A 26,187-nucleotide genomic window follows, 5' to 3' on the forward strand; every position below is an offset into this window, starting at 1 on the left:
TATGTGTATATATCTAATCTCTCTGTAATGAAATACCTCATGGGGATGGATAACTGTCAGTACTGAGTTTAGAAGGATTTGTTGCCCTGTTGCTTCAGAATATTGAGTTGGAATTGAACTCAAATCAAAAGTGCACAAGTCTTGACTGTATGGAGGGCAAGTAGTGCAGAGAGGGGTTTCGCTACCGTGAATACAGGCTAAAGATGTTGTGCTAACATACACTGTCATAAAACTTCGAGCCCTGGTGACAGACATATGACTGTGTGTAAGGTGCTGCATGACCAGACAAGGCAGCAATGACTTTGCTTTGCTGGCTACTGAGGTCTTATGTTTTTTTAACTCCATTGCCTGAAAGTGGGTATCTTACCTTGAATTTTCTGTTGTACATTATGCTTTGTATTCTTCTTGATTAGTGCATGTAGAAGAAAACCTCTCCCATGCAACATCGTTCAGGACAATCAGTCTTAATTTTGGTTCTTCTTGAAAGCCATGCCAGCCATTTTCTTCTTCTCAACAGTTTTGTTAATAAAAATCATGACCACAAGGACTCAAAGGTAGAAGAGAAACCAGATTTGACCAGCTCACAGTTCAATTCACTTGAAATTCTGAACACATAAAACATTTTAGAGCACAGATAATACTTTTAAGCCTTTTTTTTTTTTTTGTGCTTACCAAAGACTAATTGAGATTAAGCTGCTTTTGCTTCCCATGCTTTTCAGCAGAGAAAGAAAGCATACCGCAGTAATGAAACTGTAAGCTGATGCCAAAGAAAAGAAGAGCTGTTTGTACATACAGGTACAACTGAAAAAAAAAAATAGAAGAGGGAAAGTACAATGCATAACTCATTTCCCAATTTTCAGGGCACAGGGTGCATTTCAAGTCACCAAAAAGTCTGGCACATACACATCCAAAGCCGAAAATCAATCAGGCTCCTTCAGCAGCTCGGTGTTATCAGTCTTGCCCTGTAGAAGAGCACAGATCTGAAACATTAGGCAGCCCAACAAGAGGGAGGAAGATAATTTGAGAGCAGCTGTTTTAAGACAGATACATAATGGCATTAGGAGAGGAGCACTGCAGTGAGGTGAGAACTGAACAGAAATGCCCATTAGGCTGAGGAAGCTTTTAGTTGAATTATTGGAAGCAGATGCAGCCAGATACTAAGGTAAAGGAGTGAGACAAGAGTACAGTGAAGATGGCTCAGTTAAAAACTGCTGATAACAAATAGTCAGAGCTCCATGGGACTTACTGAGTCTAAACTAAGATTTTTATTCTGCAACAATTCTGGATGCTCAACAGGTTATCTGTGAAGATGTTCAAGGCCAGGTTGGATGGGGCTTTGAGCAACCTGGTCTAGGGGAAGGAGTCTTTACCTGTGGTAGGGGGGTTGGAACAAGATTCTTTAAGGTCTCTTAAACTCAAACCATTCTATGATTCTATAATTCTATGCCCCATGCCCTTCCAAGTATTTAGACACCACATTTCATTAATTAGGATTAAGTCCAGAGGTTTATTTGAGGATTGGGGCATAGTCTAGTTATGCTTCTGCTTTCCACTGAAGATATCAGCAGTGCTTATATTAGGAGGACAAAATCAACAAACATTTTTCAGCACTTTTGTTTTCAACCTTAGAGAACAGAAGCAATTTTTTTCCCCTTCTATTTACGTCTTTACTCCTTGAAATCATCAATTATCTTATGAATTGCAGAATCATAGAACGGTTTTCATTGGAAGGGACCTTAAAGCTCATCTCATTCCAATCCTCTTGAGATGGGCAGGGACACCTTCTACTGTTCCAGGTTGCTCCAAGCCCTGTCCAACCTGACCTCGAACACTTTCAGGGATGGGGCAGCCACAGCTTTTCTGGGCAACTTTGCCAGTGAGCACACAAGGATTAGTTTTTATGCACCATTGAAGACAGAGGAATTTCTAAAACAGAGCACAGTATTTAGTTAAGAGCATGACATGAAAATGAGCAAAGGCTAAAAAAAGGAAACAAAGAATTGTGTCTTCTATTGGAATTAAGGAGAACTGGAATGTGCAATAGTGATATGTATTTGAATTTAGCAAGGCCATTTGAAAACATCATTACAGAATATTTTCTGAAGACATATGTGGCCAAAACCTTGGTTTAGTATCTTATCTGAAAATATGTTTATGGTAATTTGAATGCTAAAATGAAAACTGAGACATAGAAAGTACTGTATTTTTCATCATGCAACTGAATATGTAATGAATAAATGTATGAATTCCTTTTACGATAAGCACTTAACGTGAATAATGTTTTGTTTTTTCTCACGCTATTTTAATTTCCTCAAGGCCTACACTAGTTTTTTTATAGTCTAGCAGAGAGGTAATATCTGCATTAAATGCTGTATTACTTACCTGTGTCTCTTTCATAGAAACAGCTGAGGTGTTCAAAGTGAGTGGTTAGTGAAGGAAGTGTTTCTGTCTTTGGGTTTGGGAAGGCAAATATCTTCTGCAAACCATCACCAAGATTCTTCTGCCTGGGATGATGTTGTCTGTCACTATTGCTTTTTTAGGTGAGAGAAGGCAATTTGTGCTGTTAACACAAAACTGAGCAAAACCTGAAGGATCTGGCAAAGACCTGACAAAGCTACAGAAGTGACAGCACAAAGGCAAATGCGGTTCAATGCTGAGAAATGAAAAACAGCATCCCTGGAAAGAATATTCTTAAGAAGTGTTCTTAATTGCAGATATAATGTAGAATGATGTAACAGAACTGGAATATTTACATATCCCAGTTTCTGGTCAAGTACTAATATTCCTACTTGCATTATTTTAAGGGATACTGTTATCTATGAGAGTATTTACAGAATACAAGGCAATCAAATCTGTCAGTTCTACTCTTCTAAACCATCCATTGCTTATCATGTGTGCATAGCTCATAGGAAGGCACCCTCTGTGACTTGGTGTCCTTGTCTGCAAAATGCTGATAGCAGTGTTCACCCAAATTATAAAACACCAATACTCCAGGAAAATAATTATGTGCTAAGGGAGGTTGTAATACCAATGTATTTTGATGGGTAATTCCTATGACATGCATATTCTTATCTCAAATAGAAGGAGCTTATGTGTAGTATTTGGTACAGTGGTTTACATCTCTGTTCATCCACTCTTTCTATTCAAAAATTCCTTGCTGCAAATAGAAACAGCACCCACCCAGCCAAAGACTCATGACCATCCTAAATTCAGGAGCATTGCTAAATTAAAATGCGTTTGTAGCAGATAATCTAAGCACAACAAGAGCTGTATCTCCTGCTGTTCCTTGGCACACAGTAAGAACAACAAAAGGCAGAATTCCAGGTGTGGCTGACTGAGCTTGGATTCCTTCTGCTGGTTTGATACCTCCTCAGCCAAATAAACCATCTTTTGGCTCATCTACATATATGAATCTGATTGGTTTTAACTGCAATTAATATTGTATAAGACAGAAGAGAGTATTTATTTAGAAGGCATGTAGGCAGAATTAACAAATGGAAGAAAGAAGCAGCTGACCTACATTTCAGGGACTGGAACTTGTCTGTAATGCAGATGAAAAGCCCATTCCAACTCCCCTTTAAACTGTACACCATCCAAATCTATTTGTCATGAAGCAGTTACCTGCTCATAGCTGAAAAAATGCTTTGATATATTTTTTATGAATTCAGCTTCTCCAGTGCTAAGATAACTGATTGAAACACAGCTTTGAATTAATTACTGTACCTCTGTCTCCAGAATGATGTCTTATAAAAAAAGGAAAGCTGAAAAAAGAGAATGTATTAATTTTATACACACATACACAAAAAAAAAAGCCAGATATCAAAAAGCTTAAAAATTGTAATGATTTTGTTTTTCCTTTCTGCCGTAGTACTGCAATAGGCAATCAAACAATTAAGAAAGAGAAGTTAGAAAAAAAACCTTTGAAGAAAACATTTTTTCATGGTTTAAATGAGATATAGGGGAAAAGGAACAAGTGCCATTCCAAAAACAATTGGTGCTCTGTTTGTTTTTCTCCCACCCTGCAAAACAGTAAATGGTCAGTAATAATGGAATCCAAATGGTATTGTCCTTTGTAATGAATTTTTTACCTATTTTCATTTTTATTTTTAATCTTCATAGGAAATAAGATTTTTTAAAAGTCCATATTACGTGTGGAAAAAAAATAAAAAAGAAATTCTCTTTAACTATACAGTTCATATATTCGCATATTATTCAGATTGAAAGGATGGAGGAGTTTTGTTTCATTTTTCTCTTTAGTACCCTAAAAAATGACCATTGTTTCAGTCAGTGTTTGAAACATTGTTAGATTTTACAGCAATATGAATAAACTCCATTCACAGTCTTTTTCTTATAATGCCCTATCTTTCTGCTACATATTACCTAAACCAAAAATAGAGACTTTACAGTTAACCTCACAGAAAAAGACTAATCTTGAACTTAATATGAAATACATAATTATAGTGTGATTTATTGCCTGATGTCTGTTTTGTATGTTGTCTTAATACTTTACTGAAGCAGCAGCTGTACTTTGGCCTTTTAATAAATAACCCTCCTTAGAACTGTGGGATGTAAAGTGGCTTACTAGCCCCCAAATTAACTTCAAAAGGAGCATTATACTCATATTATAAATTAATTAGGTGAAAGAAAATGTAAAGTACTCAAACATTGTGAGTAGTGTAAATACACAGGACATCATTTGTAATAATGTGAATAATTTTTAAAGAGAGGATATTGGAGAGTGATTTTGTTAGTATTCATGGTGAAGACTTTCCTGCTTTTTTTTTTTTTATATACACTCACATGTTATTTCAGGGGAACGTCTTCACTTCTCTGTCCACAGGCAAACAGCATGTTCCTGCTCTTTACAGCAGGGTCTCAGGGCTTCTCTTTCCTTAATGTGACCATAATTTGTACAATGCTGCCTAAAATTACAAGGTTATCCACACAGTATTCCCTTCTGAAATCCTGCGGGAAACATGCAAAGATACCCAGGGTTTGTACTTAACATTATAGCTACAAATAAACCAAAAACATATTAACTAGGTCCAGTATACAAACACACCCAACTTTTGATCTCTGGAAGGTGGTTTCTTTCTGGGTTGATGCCTCTGCCTCGTAGTCTAAATAAAATAAAGATGTTTGTCTGTGTAACAGACAGGAAAGAGAGCTGAGCCTCTATTTATACTACTTTCTGATATTAAATCCCAGTTTAAAAGTTCTAATTGTAGAACAGGACTAAATAGTACCCTTCCACTCTTGGCTTGTCTTGTTCCATATCACATGATATGTGAAATATAGTTTTCAATTTATGCATTTTCCTTCTACCTCCTACCTTAGAAGGTATACATTATCCTAATAACTCAAGGAATCAGTGAATCCACAGGATAAATGTAAAGATAGTGTCCTTCAAAGGAATGACTGGGTTTGAACATTAGGAAGGTATCAGCTCATAAGTGGCTGCTACAATGTGATCTCTGGTATGAGGGTGTTGGTTCAAAATAGTGATTTCTTTGGTAATTGTGGGCTTTAGAACTTCCCTTATATGTGCTTTAAATAAGAGTTAAAACTCTCATCTGTTTTCCATTCAAATGCTTGAGAATATCCCCAGCTTAGCACACCCCAACTAAGGACATACTTAAGCTTTTCTATATTATCTGTGTTATTGTGCTTTTTGCACATATGCAGAGAGAGAATGTTACAAGGGAAACTCATAACTCCTCTCAGTTTCATCTCTTCATTTCCCAGGGCAAAAGCAAATCCTGTAAGTGGAAAGCATTTTCCAAATCCATTTGCCTAGAAACCCATTTAGATTCATGTGCTTGGTCAATGCTTAACACGACATGTTTCTCCACCACCAACCGAAGACATTAGCATATATCAAAGATCAGACTGGGACAGGGATTCTGGCACTTCATTGTGAAATGCTTTAAGGTCAGTAGTTTGGGAAAACAAACTAAATGAAAATGACAAAATGTGCTTGTGCATTCAGCATTGTCTCTGCAAGGGAAAAGGTTTCAATTTTAGCAGTTGACAGTTCACTGACGACAGTGACGTGGTATCGGGGTACACCCGAAGTAGCTCAGTAGGGTAGATCTCTTACATTTACTTACTGAAAGCTGTAACTTATATTCAGAGGCCAGTGGGTCTTCTAGTTATAACTAACTCTGAATTCCTAATTCATTTCCTTAGCAAATAAGACAGGATTTATTTAGATTCATTTTTATCCAAGCTGAATTTATGTCTGCAAATCTCTCTCTGCGTTAACTGTTTTAAAGCTGCTGTATTAAAATTCACATTGGTCTAAGTGAAGGGAGAAGTAGGACCATTGGCTTCAGAGAATCCAGCTGCAGAGCCAAAAGTGCAAGCTAAATTTATGCAAGTCATATGTTAATTATGTACACAGTAATGTAATGCAAATGGGCACCCACCTGCATGGAAGTATATCAATAATACTTGATAGTGTTAATAGATTACATATGAAGGAAATACCATGATTGATTTTGCATACTTCCATATTTTGTTTTCACTTTTTAGTTAACAAGAAAATTATAAAAAAAGAAAGAAGAAGATAAATCTACTGTAGATACCACTGTGATAACAGATTACTTAAACTGCAAGTAGCCAGTTCCTTCTATATGACCACTCTTTGGCACAGAGTTTCTTATTCAGCAATCCCTACAAAAAGATCTATTAACCAAAACATCTGTTGGTTGGCTTGGTCTGGCTTTCTCAGCATGGCAACGTATCGTGCAATTAATTAAGTCTCTGAGCCATCCCAATATCAAGTGGATTAGGTATTTGTTTAAAGCAAGGCACATGCCTATTAATTTGCTGAGCTGAGGCCCAGAGTAAAGAGGAGAGTCGTGGAAAATATTGTATGTGATAATGTCATTAAAAATAGCAATTCTCTGGCTGCATATGAGGGGTCCTGAGTTAAGGTCATCCAGAACCATTTGCATCCAAATGCCTTAGTTTTTCTCTTGTGCAGGTCGAAAGCAGGTTTTCACATGCTTTTATAAAGTGCTATATGATGCAATACACATATTACGGCACAAACTGGAATGTCTTGAGAATTACATCCACCTGCAGTATAATCCCATATTATAATCCCAATATTATCTCAACATTTATCAAGAGCCCAGTCCTGAGGGTCTCTGGCAGGATTGACTGTTTGGATAGGCCTAGCTATATTCTGATGATGATTAATGACACCTCTCAGACACATCAAAAACACTTGTCTTCATGCCTCAGTGCACAGCCAATGCATAATGTCAGCCACAAAACCCACTCAGACTGCTCTACATTATTGTTTAATTAAACAACATAGATAAGTTCCGAGACAATTTCAAGTATAAACATGGAACAGTATCTAAGCTCCTTTTAATCTTATGAAGAAAATGCAAATGTTGAGAGGGGAATGAAATTGAAATGTGAGGAAAACATCTTGTACAAATGGGAATCCACCTTTTCTTTGTTTTTCTTCTTCTAAATTTAGGTTGACAAAATCACGAGCTAAGGGAACAGCCCATAAAAGAGAGTTTTTCCTTCTCCACCCCCAGCAATGAAAAGTGTGAGGACACTGATTACAGAATTTAGTTTTAAAAAAATCTATCCTCAGCCTCTCTTGGAGATATAAAGAAGTTTAAATAATTGTTCTGACATACCTGAGGCAGGAGCCCCCTTCAGCCATAAGGAGTCTATCCCAATAATTTAGACAATTCTTAAATTGAAATTATGTGCTAGAAAAGCTCTGTGGAAGGATCATTGTGGTAAGCAAAAACCTCTCTCCTGCATAGCACCAGCACAGTATCTCTGAATCTTTGTGGCTTAAACAGCACTTGTGGTCTGTGCTACCCTTTTAAAGAAAGATAAATTTAATTTTTATATTTTGAGGTATGTGATAGAAAGGACTCCCTTTTGCTAGTAGTTTGTAGTGATGATAGGATTTCAAAAAGGGACTTGTTGACTTGAAGTAAAGCAAAGTTAGGTCAGACTGAAGAGCTTTTGAAAAGCCTACTCCAAACTGGCAAAACTATTTCATTTTCCATTCTCTGAGCCACTCATATGCTTAATCAAACTGCACCGTGTCTTTCAGAGGATGCCTATAAAACTCAAGTCCGAATTGACGATGAACCAGCCTATTTGGACATTCTAGACACTGCTGGGCAGGTGAGTAATTTTTCAATGTGAATCATTCAATCAGAGATAAACTCAAAGATTTTAACCTCAGATTTACGGGTCACACAGCTAGAAAAGAAGTTCCCTATTCAAACATAAAAGTACCAGTGGCAGAATAACACCTAGAATTAACAAAGGAGAAGATTAAAGCAGTGCTGCAGTATAGCATAGTTTAACTTCCAAATTTTAGGAGAAGAGTTTAAATAAGCAAAGTTTAAATAAGCAAAAGACAAAAAACTGTTTGTTTCTTTTTCTTACAGGAATATCTATCACAATAATGGAATGAATAAATGCTGTTATTAGTTTGTCTTATGTCTTTCTCATTCCTGCTTTTCTGTGTATACTTCAGGAATTTTCTGGTCTTACTTGTAGATTACTTGTAGATCTCGTTACACCTCTTCTCCTCCCTACACTATATTTAAATATGAAATGCTGACCAAGAAGGAAAAGATCTTAATGCCAAAAGTAGCACACATACAGGTTGCCCAGAGAAGCTGTGGCTGCCCTATCCCTGGAAGTGTCCAAGGAGGGATTTTACGGGGCTTGGAGCAACCTGATCTAGTGGAAAGTGTCCCTGCCCATGGCAGGGTTTTGGAACGAGACAATCTTTAAGGTCCCTTCCAACAGAAACCATTCTCTGTTTCTGTGATTTCTATGACAACATGTATGTACTCATGTGAACATCAGTCAGGGAACTAATTTTCGCGTACAATAATGAAGACAAAAGAGTTAAATACAAGAATTTCTTCTACCTGACTCAGTTCATCCTCTTTCAGTCTCAACATATTTTTACTATTTAATCAAAGCAAACACTTGTTGCCAGTTGTTGATCTTTTCCTGAGATGTGTTATAGGTTCTGTCTGAAGGCTTCGAAAATTTTACCAGTTTCCATAATGTGTGTGAACCTTGTGCAGGAACAAGATAACCAATAAGGAGAACAGGTACTTAAAACAAATAAGCAAACAAAGACTTAGGAAGTAGAAGCCTGGAAGCCTTGATATCTACTCCTCAAGTGTCTGGGTGTACCTGATCTGGGCACTGCAAATGGTGGGGAATGCAGTCTGCTGCCAGGAATTTAAGGAAACTCATCTATTTTCAGGCATGTTCATATTTTGGGAAAAAAATCCCCCATAAAACTGTATAATTTTTGCATTTTTGTTTTATTTTTGATCATATAAAAAAACTAGAACTAAGCCTCATTCTTACTTTATGGGGTATGGATATGATTGCCCAGATTAAGAATTTTATCAGAACAGACAATTGTAAGGTAAGAAATGAAATGAGAATAATGCAGTCAGTGAAAGCTGCTAAGAGCAAAAGTAAAGATGGAGAGTTTTGAGATTTGTTTCTAGAAGGAGCCATAATTTTAGAGGTCCTTGGCATCTAATGATAGTAATAAAATACAGTGTAGGTATTTCATAGAATCATGGAATTTTTAAGGCTGGAAAAGATCTTTAAGATAATTGAGTCCAACTATTCCCCAGCCCTACCAAACCCACCACTAAACCATGTACCCAAGTGTCCCATCTACATGACTTTTCAATCCCTCTAGGGATGGTGACTCCACCACTGCCCTGGGAGGCCTGCACCAGTGATTGACAATCCTTTCAGTGAAGAAATTTTTTCTTAATATCCCATTTAAATCTCCCCTGTTCCCTCAGCCACTCTTCTTCATAGCAAGCGGAGAGCTGTGGCAGAAGCACCACACTCTGCAGATACATCATCCCAGGCCACTGTGCAGCCTGGCCGTAGCTATTCTACTTCAGTTGGATTGATTCCACTGAGCTGAATTGATATGAGAAAATCTCTGTTTTAAATTTCCCTGTTGTTCCAGTGGCAACTTTCATCACTGAAACACGTCCCAGTGTCACTGTGTTAGGAAGCCCTTCCCACTTTCCTTCCCTGCTATTTTTCAGGAACTGTCCATTCTAAGTGCCCTGGATTTAGCTGCTTGTCTTTGCAGATGTCTTTGGATTTGTTGCCTCTCTACTACACAGCTCCAGAATAAATCAAGACCTAATCCAACTCCCATTGAAGTCAACAGCTGAAATAGCCTCTTTCTTCACAGAGGACTTAATGTTGCTCTCACTGAAGCTCACCCTGAATTTCTGCTCTGACTTTGGTGACTCCAAGACACCCACTTATGCTGTCGATGGTGTGTGCTCTGATGCTGCCTTGCTGAGTTTTTTTACCTAAGTTTTGTGTTAAATTAGAGCTGGTGTTACAGCTTCTAAATCATGTAATGGAAATCTCATCTCTCTGGGTGCCCTCGCAGTCATAAATACTTCATCATTAGCTTTGAATAATGACTTTAATCACTTCAGAAGATAAAGGAGCTAAAATTGTAACTCATCCCTATTTGGGAAACACAAGAAGTCAATAGAGAAACCAACTGAAGTTAATGTACTTTGTTGTTATGCTCGAGGATATGTTTCAACAAATATCTTCTCCTTTCCTTGCTGTACCTATACGGTAATTGAAGACTTCAACGCTGACCAAATTAATTAATAATAATTCATATACTTTGTTATTAACAATCTAGAGCTAAAAATCCACATGAGATTTCATACCTGACACTAGATAAAAATCTTTGGTGTTTTAACTGGTAGATGCAGTTTGAGGCACTAAAAACACAGATGGTGGTTCAGGAATACATTTATGGTTCTCAAATTTCTGAAGTTAAAAAACATTCAAAGTGAAAAACAGGAACATTAGTAAACTATTTGTATGGTTCATCTAGTTACTGATCTTTATCTTCTTTTGCATATAGATAAACACTAATAAATGCAACCAACTGCTTCTCTCAGGAAGCAAACTGATGTTCCATAAACTCTGGATCCATGTTTTATGCATCTTCATTTGTCCTTTTGTGCTATTCCAATACCTTTTTTCCGCTGAAGGTACAACAAGAGGCATTTTGTTAATGAATGTAAGGGCCAGTGTAAGTAGTTAAGCTTCACTGAACTCACTGCACCTGCTTTCACCACCCTCTACACCTGCCAGCTGGGTAGCCTGTCTTTGCTCACCACAGTCAACTTCAGACAGAATCAGGTTATGTTTACCTCAGAGAGTTTCAAGAGCAGGTATTGCTGATGTAGCTCCTCTTAGCTGTATTGCCATAAACAGACCTTTCTTGAGCAATTCCTACCAAAAACCTGTTGTGCAGCAACAAAATGAACAAAAAATTGATGTTGTTTTTTCTTTTTCAATGGCATAGTGAATGTAGAAGAAGCTATCAGTAATTCCTTTAGTTAGCTATTGGTGATGCCTTTGGCTCTTTAAATAGAAGTAATCTCCTTAAACAAAAAGTTTTCTTTTTGCATTTACATTTCAACTAAAACAAACAAACAAAAAAGCAAATAAAACTGAACAGAGGGTAAATGTGAGATTGAGGTCACATTTACAAAATTGAGGAAGTTTATTTTGCTAGCTTTTAACTCTCAAAACTCTCAAGGCTATGTACAATGTGGCATGTGATGTGTATTGGAAAATCTTAGTGGAAACCAGGAAGCACAAATGATTATCTATAAAGATGGCCTGAACTTCCTTGTTCACCCATATCCATGAGACATTTGTTGAGGAACTCTCCCTTGAAATTCACGCATGTGCTTCTGTCTGTTGAGTTTGGAAGTGGTGTTTGGGGAGGTGGTTCTGGGATTTCTCCTTTCTTATCCAAGGTGTCGGAAAACTAATCTACTTTTACATACATTCGATTCAAATTGACATAAGCTCTTTGATTTCGAGGAAACTTGTAGGTGCAAATGAAAGGACATTCAGACCTCAAGCTCTTTATTCTGTATTCAGTTCCCTTCACAATTATTCTCAGAGAGCGACAACCCCCGGATGCTCCAACCGCGCACAAAAACCTTCCACACAGAGTTGTAGGAACCTTCTGTTCATTCGTTTGTGTTTTATCAGCCTCTCCTTTAACTTAAAAATATGTTGCTACTTCTGGAGCCCAGAAGTATGCTTTTCATGGAGCACACACAGCAGTTATCTCTCCTGCTGTATTTATAAACTGTTGACTGACACAGGAGCTTTTATTCCTGCCGCAGCTTTCCTCTCTATGACACATTACCCAATCTCTATGTTCAAACCTCACGCCGAACACTAAAAAAGCCGCAGAGTTCCCTTCACTGAAAACCAATCTGAGATGACTCTGTGACTCTATTAAAAAAGGCAAAATTGTTTTCAGACACAAAGCAGGCAAATCCACAGGAATATGGATTTCCATACCTGTCAGTGAGACAGTACATTTTGAGATTATTGCACCAATTTTTGTCTGCTAAAATGTGGGCTTTTTATGATAAACTTAGTGCACCAGTATATTTCCCAGGTGTGAGTCAGAGACTTGAAAAATTGGCCTTAAAATGTGATGGCATGCCATTTCAGGGAGATTTTCCTTTGTGTGCGCGTGAATTCATTTCCAGGCAGACACTTTTCAACCTGACAGCAACAGTGTGCTCTATACTGGAATCCATCTCTCAAATTGCTAGCAAATCACAGGACATGTTTATCCTGCCAACCTGCAGGACTATGATTCTTACCCCCTGCTTCAAGCTTTGAAGAGGAACCGTATTAGTCCCAAGAGCCCTTCAGATAAACACACTTTCTCAGACTAAACACTATGGTCCGATGATTCACTCAGGCTGTTATCTAAGATCCTTCTGCTTATTATCTAAACGTGCTGCTCTAATCCCGAATCAATGGAAGTCAAATATCAAAGTACACTACTGCAGCTTATCTCAAGGAAATGTAAGATTCCTTTTTGGCAGTAATTATGTCTTAATGGGCCTTTACAGCGTGTTCTTATGAGGGGAAAATAATTTTAGTGCACTTTCTGCTAGGTACTGAAGTGCGTAAATGAAATCCACTTTATTTTTAAAGCATAGGGGCAGTGAAGTAAGCAGCAACCATTAACACTGTATTAAGCGAAGAACATCAGTTTTATCTTCTTTGTATGCTGTTTTTTTCATAGGCTGTTGATGACAAACTTAGAAAGTCAAACCCTAGCATTGGAAATTATGTGGATTCTCAAGACAAATTGCTCTGTGCTTTCTGGGAAGAACTAAAATCTCTCCCTTGACCCAGTCATTTTATTTGTCAGTGGACAGATTTTGGAGACACACTTAATAGGCACAGATACTGAGTGAAAAAGAAAACAAAACTGTTACAATAAATCACAGATGAAATTGCAGACATGGCACCAATTTCCTTCAAATTATGGGTAAAATATTCTTCAGTAGGAAAAGATCTAGGCATATGCTGCCAAAAAAAAAGAGAAAAGAGTATATTAGTGAAGAAGGAACAGGCAACTGGCAACAGCCAAAATTCCCAGTTTCCTTTCTTATCCCTGCAATGAGTGAATCATGATGCAATAAAGGGTTGATCCGTTTGTGTTTCTAGGTCTGCATTTATCTTTCTGTGTAACAGATGCAATAACGTTGTGAGGGGCAAGGATTTAGGGTGAACATCAGCATTGATTGAGTCTGACAGCACTGATTTCCTGCCCCTTGCTACCATTCCACTTAAGGAAAGTCAGTGGTGCAGGTTCCATATTGCAGGTGGAAGAACACTTTCCAGTGTTTCCTGTTCTCTTTCAATAAAGTCTTCTTTTTGTTTTTTTCTTGAAATATTTCCTCTCGAAATGTTTTCTCTCTCACTGTTCTTTGTCTAACTAACAACTTAAAAAAACAGATAAATATACAGTGGTGTTGCTACTTGATTTATATTTTTTTAAGAAAATGAAAACATTTAAAAGCAGAAAATATTTTATTATAAATTTTGATAAAAATAGCAAAATCTTTTTTTCTTCTTTTCAAATTTTTCCTTGTAGTATTTCCTTGCTGATTTTTTTGGTTGTTTTGGGTTTTTTCTTTGTGTTTTGGTTCTTTATTATTATCAGTATCTTTAATTTTATTTTTTATTTATTTATTTGGGGTTTGAGGATTTTTTTTTTGTTTATTTTGTTCTGCTGTATATTGTATGGAAAACACCTATATAAACACATTCCATATGAGTAAACTTTATCCAGGTCCTCCACATTATCACATTGTGATAATGTAAATTTGCCTTTTCTTCCAGCATTAGAAACTATTCTGTATGTTTCCTTTCCACTGTAGAATGTCATTGAAGCACTTTGATGAGCCAGCAGGCACTGGACATACTCTGTGTCCTGATTTCTTTATGTATATGCGACTATCCTAGATAATCTCACTAGGAATTCTGTTTTACAGAGGTTTACTATCAAAAACTGCTTGTTATCAAGCAGATGTACACAAACCAGGGACTCCAGTGGGTAGAAGACTGTCTTTTCCCTCTATCAGTTTTCACGAAGCTGACATCATGAAGGTATTTCCAGGACTAAAAATTTGGCTTGAATGCTGAGAATACAAGCATGTATTACAGCACCAAATGGTGCCTTTTCACCTGACCAAGTGACCAAGAGAAGGATCTTTTTCAGAACAGGATGTTAAAGCTTCTCAGGAAATGTAGGTTGTCCCAAAAACTGGAATTTTCAAAAAGTGCCCTTTATACTGTTCTGTACCTGCTGGATTCTTTATCTAATACACTGAATGGTGGTGTCTCTGGACAAAGAGAATAGAAGCAAAAAGTTGTGTGGTGTTATCAAACCTTTACCTTGCAAAACTGCATGAGAAGAACTGCTGCAAGTAGTTTCTAAAAATGTCATTTTTATGTCACAGTACCAAGAGAGGAATGGAAAAACCTAAAAACAAAGGACATCTTTGTAGCTGAAGTTTCAATATCCTTGCCCCAGAACTCTGGAAGTGAAATTCACCACTACAAAAAAAACCCAAACAAACAAACCAAACCAAGCCAAACCAAACTGAACCAAACCAATACAAACAAACAAACAAAAACCCAAACAAAACCAAACTAACAACCAAAACCCCAAAACAAGCACAAAAACAAAACCAAGAACACCAACAAAACAGAAAAAGTGAACCATCTTGAACTCTATTTCTTATTACCTCTCTTTTATAATCTGAGAAATGTTATTGCATCTATCCAGATTTGCAAAAAAGAATTCAGGAGCAAAGTGGGAATTGAATAAAAGAGTGAAAATATGAAATATTTTCTGTTTTTTTCTTTTTTTTTTTTAATTTTTCTTTCCCCTCAGCATGTTATATTTTGAATATATATTTTCTCGCTTCCATAGGAGAGAGCTTGCATAGCTTGCATCGCTTGAAAGGTTTTTGTGCCTTCTTTTATTTTGTGCCCAATGGATGAGGAGAGTAAATTGTTGCCATGGGTGTTCCAGGTTGTTTCCAGAACCACAGGATGATGTGATATGGACCATGCCAGGGAACAATCTTTTCTTTTAAAAAGAAAAAAAAACCTCAAAAGTTTAGCAGTAACTCCGTTGACTGCACCTGTGTAAGAAATCAGTGGGGTACCTGAGTAACACCTGGAAGTAAGCTGAAGTCAGACTGCGCTCTTTTGGACTTGCAGATGAGCTCTGGACTTGTCTTTTGGCGTATCTCAGAAGCGACTGTGATCTTTCAGGATCACAGAATCATAGAATGCTTTGGTTTGGAAGTGACTGAACCCTCTACCATGGGCAGGGACACCTTCCACTAGACCGGGTTTCTCCAAGCCCTGTCCAACCTGGCCTTGGACACTTCCTGGGATGGGGCAGCCACTGCTTATCTGGGCAACCTATGCCAGGACCTCTGCACCCTCAGGGCCTAGAATTTCTTCCTAATATCCAATCTAACCCTGCCTTCTGTCAGTTTAAAGCCATTCCTCCTTATCCTATCACTCCAGGCCCTTGTCTGAACTCCCTCTTCAGCTCTCTTGGAGCTCCTTTAGGTGCTGGAAGCTTCTCTAAAGTCTCCCTGGAGCCTTCTCTTTCTCGACTGGATCTATTGATCTAACTTAGGTACCTCATGACTTACAGTTTTGGAGCTCTGCCTTTGTCTTTTTAGCATTATCCTGGAGCAATGAAAATATACCCCTGTTTTATAGGCATGCACAGAGGCTGTGGACCTGAAAACAAGTGTCATCTCCCCCACCAGAAGTGAATTAGGTTTAGTTTAACTATCCCTAATTTACTTTAAGGCCAAGATATCATAATAATGGATCTGGATTTAAACTTCAATGTATTTTGAATTCAGGAAGTGATGCTAACATTCTTAAAAAAGTTTGACAGAGAAGAGTTGGTCCCATTGAAATCTCTTAAAGCTGGATAGCTGCATGTCAGGTGAAGGGACCTTAGACATTTTGTGAACTGCTCACAGTGGATGTGACACACCATCCATGTCTCAGCATAGTCTCTGTTCCCACAAGTCCCTAGAATGTCACTGAGAGCAGTGATCCAGGACTACAGATAGATGCCAGCCCAATGACTATAACTGTCCACATAATGCTGCCTGACCATCCCAGTTGCTCCAGAAATATTTGCACAAATGGAAAGAAAAAAAAAACATTGAGATCTCCTTTGTGCTGGAGGTCACGGGGACAGGACAATTTGGTCCTTTCGTGTCACAGAGCTACATTGGATGTTAGTATTGTAAGCAATACAAAATCCATGCAGCTATAACACAGGTATTTCGCATTCATTTTGGTGGTGATCTATGTAGTCCCCAGGGAACGCATCCCTCATCTAAACATTGAGGTAAATTTGAGTTGCAGAAATGTGTGCACTATTGATTAAATTCTACAAAAGTCTAAAATAACCACTCTGCAGGTTTTTTTCTTCTTCCTTCCCCCCCCTTTTCAGATTCTTAGCTCAAATTATATCTCTACGGGGGCAGGGAGGGAAATACCAATGTGGTGGAATTTTTAAGGTAAACACACTTGTTACGGAAGTCATCATGAGAGAATATATATGCAAGCCAGAATATCATTTGCAGTCATTTGTCAGAGCAATGAGGTGTCTGACTCCACAGTCTCCTGGTTTACTTCTGCAAGGCTGTATAGGCCTCGCTGGGAAAGGTGGGAAGCCTGTGATGCCCACATAAGCTGACAAGAGCACGTTTGAATCCCTGGCAAGCCCTTGCTCATAGCTGCAGTCATTACCTCTTTACTACTGGGTTGTTTCTCTCTTTTTTTTTTTTCACCTATCTCTGCTGTTTACTAAAATGTACTTATCAAGCTGTTATTTTTTTTCCTTTTAACCATTTATGATGCATTTGTGATAAAAGGTGAAAACTGGCTTTATCCTTTCTTGCATATCAATGAGAAGGGGGAAAAAGTATTATGTGGTGCATGATAAACCAAATGCATTTGGGGGTTTTAGAGGCAGTTAACGATGAAGATTGCTTCAGTGCCTGCATTTAGGAGAAAATTACTAAGGTGTTTATCCCTAAGAGAGAGACTATTAGCATTAATATGAAAGAAAAAGACAGTTCTCTGAGTTAGGGAGTGTAGCATCAAGGCGTTTGCACTGGCATTGGGGAGAATTGATATGATGATTCCATCCATATTTTGGGGTGAATGAAAAGTAGATATCATCTCCCAGGTGACAGACTGTGTATTTCATTATTATGTATGACAAACCCTCTTGGCAAGAGTAGGATTAATAAAGTTAACAAAAGCACAGTTGCAGAAAACTGGCAAATATATTATCACCTGGAGGCAGGAGGGCAATTAGAGTGGGAACACTGGGAATCTCAGTGAAGAGAAGCTGTATCAGAAGGGAGGGTCTGAGTGCCAGTGCAGATTATTTAGTAGTTCCTCAGTAAGAAAGAAGGGTCACTGTATGATGCTATATTTTGCAATCTTGAGTTATTTTATTGGAAGTTACTCTCATATGTCTTTTGTTTCCCTTATTAATTCATCTTTACTTATTTTTTTTTTCTATCAGGCTAGTGTAGTTCAATCTTCCTGCATAAGCCAGTCATGATGCAGACATGCGAAAACAGAATAGTGAGTGCATATAAAATGCTCTGCAGTTAGTAAAGGGGCAGTGAAATAGTCATCCATCAATGTTCAGGATGGGAAGGAACATCTAGACCTGATTTTCATGAGACTTAATCCTGCAGGGTCTGTGACTGTGAGCAGTACCAGATATGATGGGAAGCAGTATCATAGCTGAAAAGAGAAGGGGAACCTGAATCTATAAGCCTACTTGTGGGAAACAACGTGATTTCAGTAGTGATGAAAATAGATTGTCTCTAATACAGATTTAAAGTCAACAACTAAACTACACCTCACAAATTTGTGACTTGCAGAAAGGGTGATAGTTTAGACGTATCAGTTCGAAGTCTCAGACTCATTTGGATGAAGACGAGACTTGTGTCATCATGAATTAATCTGATACAGTAATTTATATTAAGAAATTACCATATTTATTTTTAATTAATTTGTTCTTTATGTTCAGGACTTTAGTTTTCATAAAGCCTCTCCTGTAGTTGGAGTTTGAAAATGTATTAACCAGTGGGAAGGAATCCATCTCTTTCCTCACAAGTATATTACACTTCAGAAAGAATCCTTAACTGAGGACTAGTGTAATACCATCTCTTCTCTGAGCCTGAAGACCTGTTTCTAGAGTGAGCAGGTTCATGCTGAAGTACATAAGCGTGGGGAAGGGCGTCAGATGGAAACTAAAATTTTGTGAAAACTAGGGATGTAATCTGTGCTTGAATTTCATATTTGATGTGTTTCTAATTGTGTTTTTTAAGTTGTCAACCATCCATTCAGTTGACTCACTCAGCTTGGATCACCTTCTTGCCCTTAGGCAAGACCCTGATGTGCTCCCTGTTAATCAGCCTACCTAGGTGAGCTGACCTGGAAACCCTTGGAAATAGGCAGCTAAAAAGGAATGCTGCTATTTGTCACAGAAGTGAATACCTGTGTCTTCCAGAAAAGATCACCTGTTATGAATATTCTCTTTCTTCTTTTATTTCCCTTCCCAAGTAAATAAATTAGTTTAAACAGAGGGTTGCTGATTGTCCTCTAAATTACAGATTAATTTCCGGGCCTGTCTTACCTTTTTACATGTTCATTCACAGAGTTAAGAAAAAGCTACTGATTTTGTACAGTGTGGAGTTCATAATATTGCCTTGGAAGGCTGTCAGATTAGGTTCAAGAAGCCATTAGTCTGCTGAGAACATAGACTACATCTTTTTTGTTATCTTCATACTGTTCCCATCATCAGTGACGTGCAGTTTGTCCCTGGTACAAATTCACAGAAGGAAAGGGATATTGCTGTTTTGTAACAGAAGCAAGGATTCTTTCCTGTAATTATAAGGCGTGAGACACTGACTGATCATTAATCAAGAGACTGATTGTAATAATAATGCACTTCCACTTCAGGCTTATGGGCTAATTCTCATTTATACTAATCCCATTTTGAACTGCTCCTGGATCATTACTACAGCGGGCAAAAAGGGTCATGAGAGAGAGATTTGATGTACAACCAGAGCAGTGTAGAGACTCAACACAGAGAGAATCAATCCCTGTCTCCCATATTTAAGCCAGAGCCCCTGCATTTCCTTTGGTCTGTGTCAGAGCTGTTACTCAGCTCTCTTCCTTCCTCGCAGTGATGTGGCAGATGGTTTAGGCTGGCACAGGTGGCTGAAGTACCACCTGCTGCAAATTTTTCACTGTCTTTTGCTAGGTAACTCCTTTTGTTGTGGCTGTTTGCAAAGGAAGGCTGGAAATAGGAGAGAAAAAAGAAGAGAGTGTGAATTGATGTTGATATTGTTTTGTGATCTCTTGTTTTCTGTTGTGTCATTGCTGGGTACCTGTAGCTGGTACAGGCTGGAATCCTGAGAGCAAAGGTAGCAGGCTTGGAGCTTTGGCTTCTGTGATGGAAAAAAGTGTATCTTTATTATCTCCTGGTGTTACTTAACCCATGCTGGGGGACAGCATTTCCCACTGCTGAGTGCTGTGAAGGGAAAAATCCTCTGTTGGTTGTAGGCATTAGGTGCTATATTCTCTCGACCCTTTGAACTCCACTGGAAATAAAACAGCCTTGTAGAAGCCAAATGAAATGTTTAGAATTAAGAGGAGGACAAGAGTTATCATCCAAATGCATGAAGGATAGGACTGGGCAGAGGCTGTGGCTGATACTGTGGATCTCAGAGTCTGGGATTGGTGCTTAGTCTCTGTTGAGGTAGTGGGAGATGTATGAAAGTAAGTCACTCCTCATATCTTAATTACTCTCTGGAGCCAACCATCCCTCTCTACTGAGGGACAGAGAGACTTGAATACTAAATAAATCTATAATTCTATAGTGTAGAATAGATGACTACCTCTTCAGGGGTAGAAATCAGATAAAACAAGGCCCATCTTCTGCATCAAGATTAGTACAGGTATTAGAGTGTTTATAAAATATATTATCTAGCTAACATCCTCTTTGGATGTTTTCTTATTTGAAACATAATTGATGCAGATCTGTTGCTGCTTGATATTGCAAATAAACTTTAAAAAACTACTTGCTTTTATCCCTCCCCCAAAAAAGACTAAAAAATTTGTGAAAACCGTATAATGATCACAGAACTTCTCACCAGTGTACTTTTCTTTGCTAAATCTATTTCAAGTGGTAAAAGAAAAGCACACTTTATGACAAGCAGTGCCAGGTGGATGATATGTAATCCCAGTGAAGTCAACTGTGATGTTTGTTTGTGTAAGAGAATTTACTGAGATAGATATGGGAGGGCTGCACTTTTGCTTTAAAAAAGATTTGCTACTAAAAATTAGTCATTGACCATATTGCCAAAAGCTTTCCTGAGAGTCAAGAAATTTTCAACTTATTTAAATAAAAAATTCTGATTTTTTTCAAGTTTCATGTATTCCTTTTATTGCCTTTACTTTTGCTTCTATCAGTATTTGAAGATTTTTTTTTCCCCCTCCACTGAGTTTCCTGTGTCCTTTCTGCTCATTTTACCTTTGTTTGTTCATTGTCTTAGATGAACAATATCTTACCTGTTTGCAGGAACATATCCCACCCCTCATGTGTTCGCTATAAGTGTTTAAAAAAAACCCCACTCTTCATAATAAGAGTGACCCCTGTGGTAATCAGGGAGACAGTTTTGATTAAGAACATCTGTTAGCAGATTCCTGGTTCTAAAGTCAAGCAGAATATAAGACAAGAAGATATAGAAAGTGACATTCTTCAAACTGTGAGGCTGGCCTCCCTGGGGAGACTCTGACCTCTTCCAGATATACAAGCCAAGATCATAAAAAAAGAACAGACATCAAAATATGTGGAATGTGTGTGCAGTTTGAAAAACATGACACCTTTGTTTCCGAGGTGCCTCATCTCTAAATTTCTAGGCACCACACTTCTGAGGAGTGTGGAGAGGCGCTGCACTTCTGAGCATTGCATCATGTTTACTCCTCAAACACATCCCCACACAATGAAAAAGAAGGGATAGATATTCTGACCCTCTGCTCATTGTCTTGTCTCTTCTTTTTGGTTCTTCTCTTCTCCCTCTTTTATCCTTTAGGGGCTGACAAGGTTCTCTATTAACAATGCATAACACGGGGGTCTGAGAGAACTGGCTTCACTTTACGGTTCTACTGGTGTAAAATGGTGACGTGGATGACATTGCTTCCAAACAACTTGTATTCCTAGTTGAATAAAACCTTTTCCAGTCCAGCAATCTTTCTCCAGCACTGTCCAGGAGGAAATATTTAGGAAACAGTAAAGAAACATGCTTGGCTTAGGGGAACTTTGTGAAACACTTTCCTAGAGTCTTTCAGTCAGCAAGGTGGAATTGTCCTGAGGTGAACACGAGATCCAGGCTGTTATGTTTGATAGCAACCCATAAACCATACCTAGGTCTTCATAAAGATCTATGTATCTAAGTGTAGTCTGACTTTGCTGCTCTATGTCTTTGTTTCCTCTTCTGGAGGCATTAAGATACTGATCTTATTTGGAAAGAAGTCTCTAATGAAAAAAAAAACAAACAACATACAAGTTCTATTTATATTTCCATGACAGCAGTATGAATTTAAAAATTTATTAACAATATTGCTCTTTGAGAAAAGATTTCTCTTGCTCATTATGAAAGATGGGGTAAAAGAGGATAAGATGATGAAGAGAAAAGAGAGGTTAGATGTTTTCTCTTCACTAAGTTATTATATTAAAAGCTACTAGAAAAAGAAAGCATACTCAGAAAAATGAAATGTTGAAACAGGGTCAGTTTCCCAAGGATTGGTATGGAAGTATTTCTTGGTTGTGAATGAATCGGATTATGAAAGCCAAATTGTTTCTGGAGTTGAACATTCTGAGAAGTTAAAAGGCAATGAGATAGGTTTCTTATAGGTACACTGGCAACTCCGTGAAGACCAGGAAAAATGTGGGGCTGCTGCTGGAATAAGTGAATATTCAGTGATAAGGAACATGAGAAGTACTAACCCACTTCAGACTCTCTCTGGCCCAGACAGAGAGGCAAGTTCTGCTCTTACACCTCCCAGGTCTTTGTGCCTCCAAGGAAGGTTTAAATGAGATACAGCACCTTGAGTAGAGGGGGATAAACAAGGGTGAAGTGAGTCAAGCTGTGTGTGTGTGCAGTTCAGCACAACACAATGAGACACATCCAAGTATGTTGAGGGAGCTGCTCTGTGTTATTGTGAGGCTACTCTGATACCTTTAAAAAATCATGTGAGATGCCTGATAACTGATGAAAGGCAAATGTGGCATCTATTCAGGAGCAACCTATCCATTGAGAGATTTACTTGACAACAGTCTTCAACAACAGGTAGACATATACAGTCCTATGAGGATTAGCAACAGTTTTTTGCTGCATTCAATTACAATGGAAAAAGGAAAGTAAAAAGTTATGTTGACTTCTTTCAACTTTTAGAAAAGTTTTATTTTGTTTCTATCCAGGCTTGACGCTTGTTCTCAAGTATCATATCTCCTGAGAAGAATGATTTTGTTTCAGAAGAGTTTTTACCACACTTTTCAGTTAAGTCTTACTCATTATACACAAGAGAGTATTAGAGACTGATGTCAAGCTGCAAAGTGCTGTAAGCATGACAAATCTTCACTTTAATTCTCAGAATTGATTTCCTTTTGAGGGGGTGTGATTTCCTTCTGTCTCTTCCCTTTGGCATTTACTGACTTGGGAATGTTTCATATTTTTCCCTTATTGAGTAGAAATTGATATCCAGTACTATTTCTGAATAATTTTTAAAAGGTCCCTTGTACATCAGGAAACAATTAAAGAAGATATTAATGTGTCAGCTGCACAGATACACTGTTGTTCATTTTATAAAAAAAACAGACTTAATATAAAAATAAAACCACTGAAAAATCTGCAAAACCTTTGGATCTCTCTCTATCTACCCCTGGACATTCACAAAATCCAGGTGAACTTAAGTTTTGTTTTTTCTTGCTGTAAAGAAACAGGAAAAAATGTGAAATATAGAGTAGGACTTGAAATAAAAAATGAATAAAAATATTTAGTTGCATGTTAGTCCTTTGTCTTGTATATAATATGCATACAGTGTTGCAAGGGTTATATTATGTTTATTGACAATTATATTTAGTCTTTTTCTTGCTATGTATTATTATGTTGAGGTTCCTCATGAACAAAGAAAAAATCCACTTCTTTTGAAATCAAATAAAAGGCTTATTTAGGTTTGACCTTGGAGTCCTTGACTCTGTACTGTGCAATCATGCCAAGGGGAAAAAGCTGAGAAGTAAAAGTCAACATCAAAAAATTGGAATGGAAATGACTAGCTGAGTTAACAACGGAAAGCCAAGTGGATGTCCCCAGTCCAGTTTGCACAGAATACTTAATGCCTCTGAAAATTGATCACTGCAAACATGGCACTAAAGCATTTTGTCTGTTTAGTCTAGTATATCAACAGCAATAATATGCTATAATAAAAAATTGCATAGGTAAATTCATTCATATCCTTAAAGCCTTAAATATGCCCGACATGAACCGGAACGTGTAGGTAAATGATTCTGACTCAAGAGTGGCAGTCTCTAAAAGCTGAGGACTTTGTCCCTTTGGAATGATTCAGTGTGTAAAATTAGGAACCCAGGGTCTCCTGTCAGTCAAGGAAAGCCATTAAGCATCCCTGGGGAGTGATCCTGGTACTGTTCGCGCTGCAGAACGTCACTTACTGTGAGTAACTTAAACAGGGACCTGTGACCTAATTCCTTCTCAGTTTGCCATAAACGGCTATAAAGGAGTGTACAAAGTTCTGAGCACTTCCTAAAGGTGGATCACCTCACTTAAACAGAGCTCATTCTCTTTAAAAGTCTGTGCAGAGCAGTTATGCAGTGCTACAATGGTTGACTTATGAAATTTCTTATTCAGGAATGCAGGTCATCTGGGCTGGGCTCTATGTTCCATATGAAAACATGCACTTTTAACTAGAGTCTCTGTTCTGTTTTACCAATGCTCTAAAAATAAATAATAGATACAAGAAAATAATTAATTAGGTAACTAAAGAGATAACTATTTTTTCATCAGCAGAAGCAATCTGTAGTCCACTAATGGCATTGAATAGCTCACCATTTGTTATAACAAGAGCTCAGGTAGCTGACTGCAGCTACACAGACAACAAAATTCAGGAGTCTAATCCACAAGGTTAACTTCACAGAAGGTTGCCATTGTCTGCTAAGCTTGAAGAGATCCTAGTCTAGTTCAGTTCCTGGTGCAGAACAGTTCTGGGTGACTGATGTAAGGAGAAAACCAGGGGCATGAGGGACAGGGGTCTGCAGTGAGACTTTGTTCTGGCATAAAAGCCTGGAATCTGAGAACAAGGAATGCAGTCAATGACTGGGTTTTGTCATTAACACTCCCTGCTCTTAACTTGGAGACTCTTTGGTATTACATTGTCTATTATTCTAGTGACTGTCTAACATAGATGGCAAGGAAAGACCTGGCAACAGAGACACATCTCCATTCAGTGTCTTGTCCAAACCACAGAGTGTAGGAATACTTTTTATTTGATCTCTGCAGTGTTTCTCCCCACCACTGCCCTACTGTTTGCAGATCCAATTTCAAAAGGGTAGGCTAGAGTATGACTTGATCCACTCTGTGCTCTAGCTTGGTGGTTAATAAACTCTCCTGGGATGCCAGGGATGATAATGTAGAGATTTTGAAATTCTGAGTAAGTCCCAAAGCAGAATCCTACCCTTAAATTGCCTATTAGTCTGCCATTTTGAAGCTTAGTTCGATGAACTTTTTCCTCTAGCAGGTGAAATATTTTCAATGATATATAAAGCCTTTGGGTAAAAGACACATCATAAATAAATGATAATGGTCAACATGAAAGTCTATTCACAGGAAGCATTGTCAATCAACATGAATGACTATTGAGAGAGATTTAAGGCTGAGACTTTTAAAAGAACATAAGCAATCCATTTCCCTTTAATTTTCAGCAACGACTGAGGATATATATATGTAACCTAAACTGTTTAAAAAATCCTAGCATAAATTCTCAATAGACTAAAAAATACAGGATTTGATATTGCATCCTGCTTCTCATAGAAATGGTTCAATGTTGATATGTGTACTCTTTTTTTATCAGACCTCCCTGCATCTTAATATCTCTGGAGAACTGATTCTGTCAGGAGGATTCTGATCCTGACCGACTGTTGCCATGGTATTGGGTTATTCTGAGCTGTGATCAAGAAAAGCAAACAAACTTGAGAAAGAAACTGGCTTTAAAACATATTCTCAAGCCACAGTTCCTGAGACTAGTTTTTGAAAACTAAATCTCAATTTTTGTACAATGTGGCAGTTGTTAAGTACTTCTGAAAAAAGCATACCAGTAACCAGAAGTGTTGCTGTGACAATAAATACACACATAAAAAGAGAAAAATGCAGGAGCAGAAAATTGGACCAATTCTCTCACTATTCGAAATTGTTCATTCTCGTTTAATGGCACTATCCCACACTGAACTGAAACCCCTAGCATTTCTGAGAGCCTTCAAAAGAGCAGAACTTTTTGCAGATTTTACCCTTGTTTTGCTAGGCACTATTCCAAAGCCTGTGAGAGACAATGAATATTTTTTGATATTACTGAGCTTTTGAATTGAGGGCATAATAAGGAATTTGTACCTAGATA

The 26,187-nt window shown here is 37.9% G+C and overlaps 1 protein-coding gene across 4 annotated transcripts in view; it reads left to right on the forward strand.

Moving 5' to 3' along the window:
- The window catches only part of RIT2 (Ras like without CAAX 2), a 173,098-nt gene that overhangs the window by 57,223 nt on the left and 89,688 nt on the right, over positions 1-26,187 (forward strand). For all 4 annotated transcript variants that reach the window (XM_051803752.1, XM_051803754.1, XM_051803755.1 and 1 more), the window contains exon 3: positions 8,096-8,169. In XM_051803752.1, the coding sequence (XP_051659712.1) occupies positions 8,096-8,169 (74 nt within the window). The remainder of the gene's footprint in view (positions 1-8,095; positions 8,170-26,187) is intronic.

This window comes from Manacus candei, unplaced genomic scaffold, assembly GCF_025592945.1.
Source record: "Manacus candei isolate 608988 ecotype Guabito, Panama unplaced genomic scaffold, ASM2559294v1 h1tg000059l, whole genome shotgun sequence".
NCBI lineage: Eukaryota > Metazoa > Chordata > Aves > Passeriformes > Pipridae > Manacus > Manacus candei.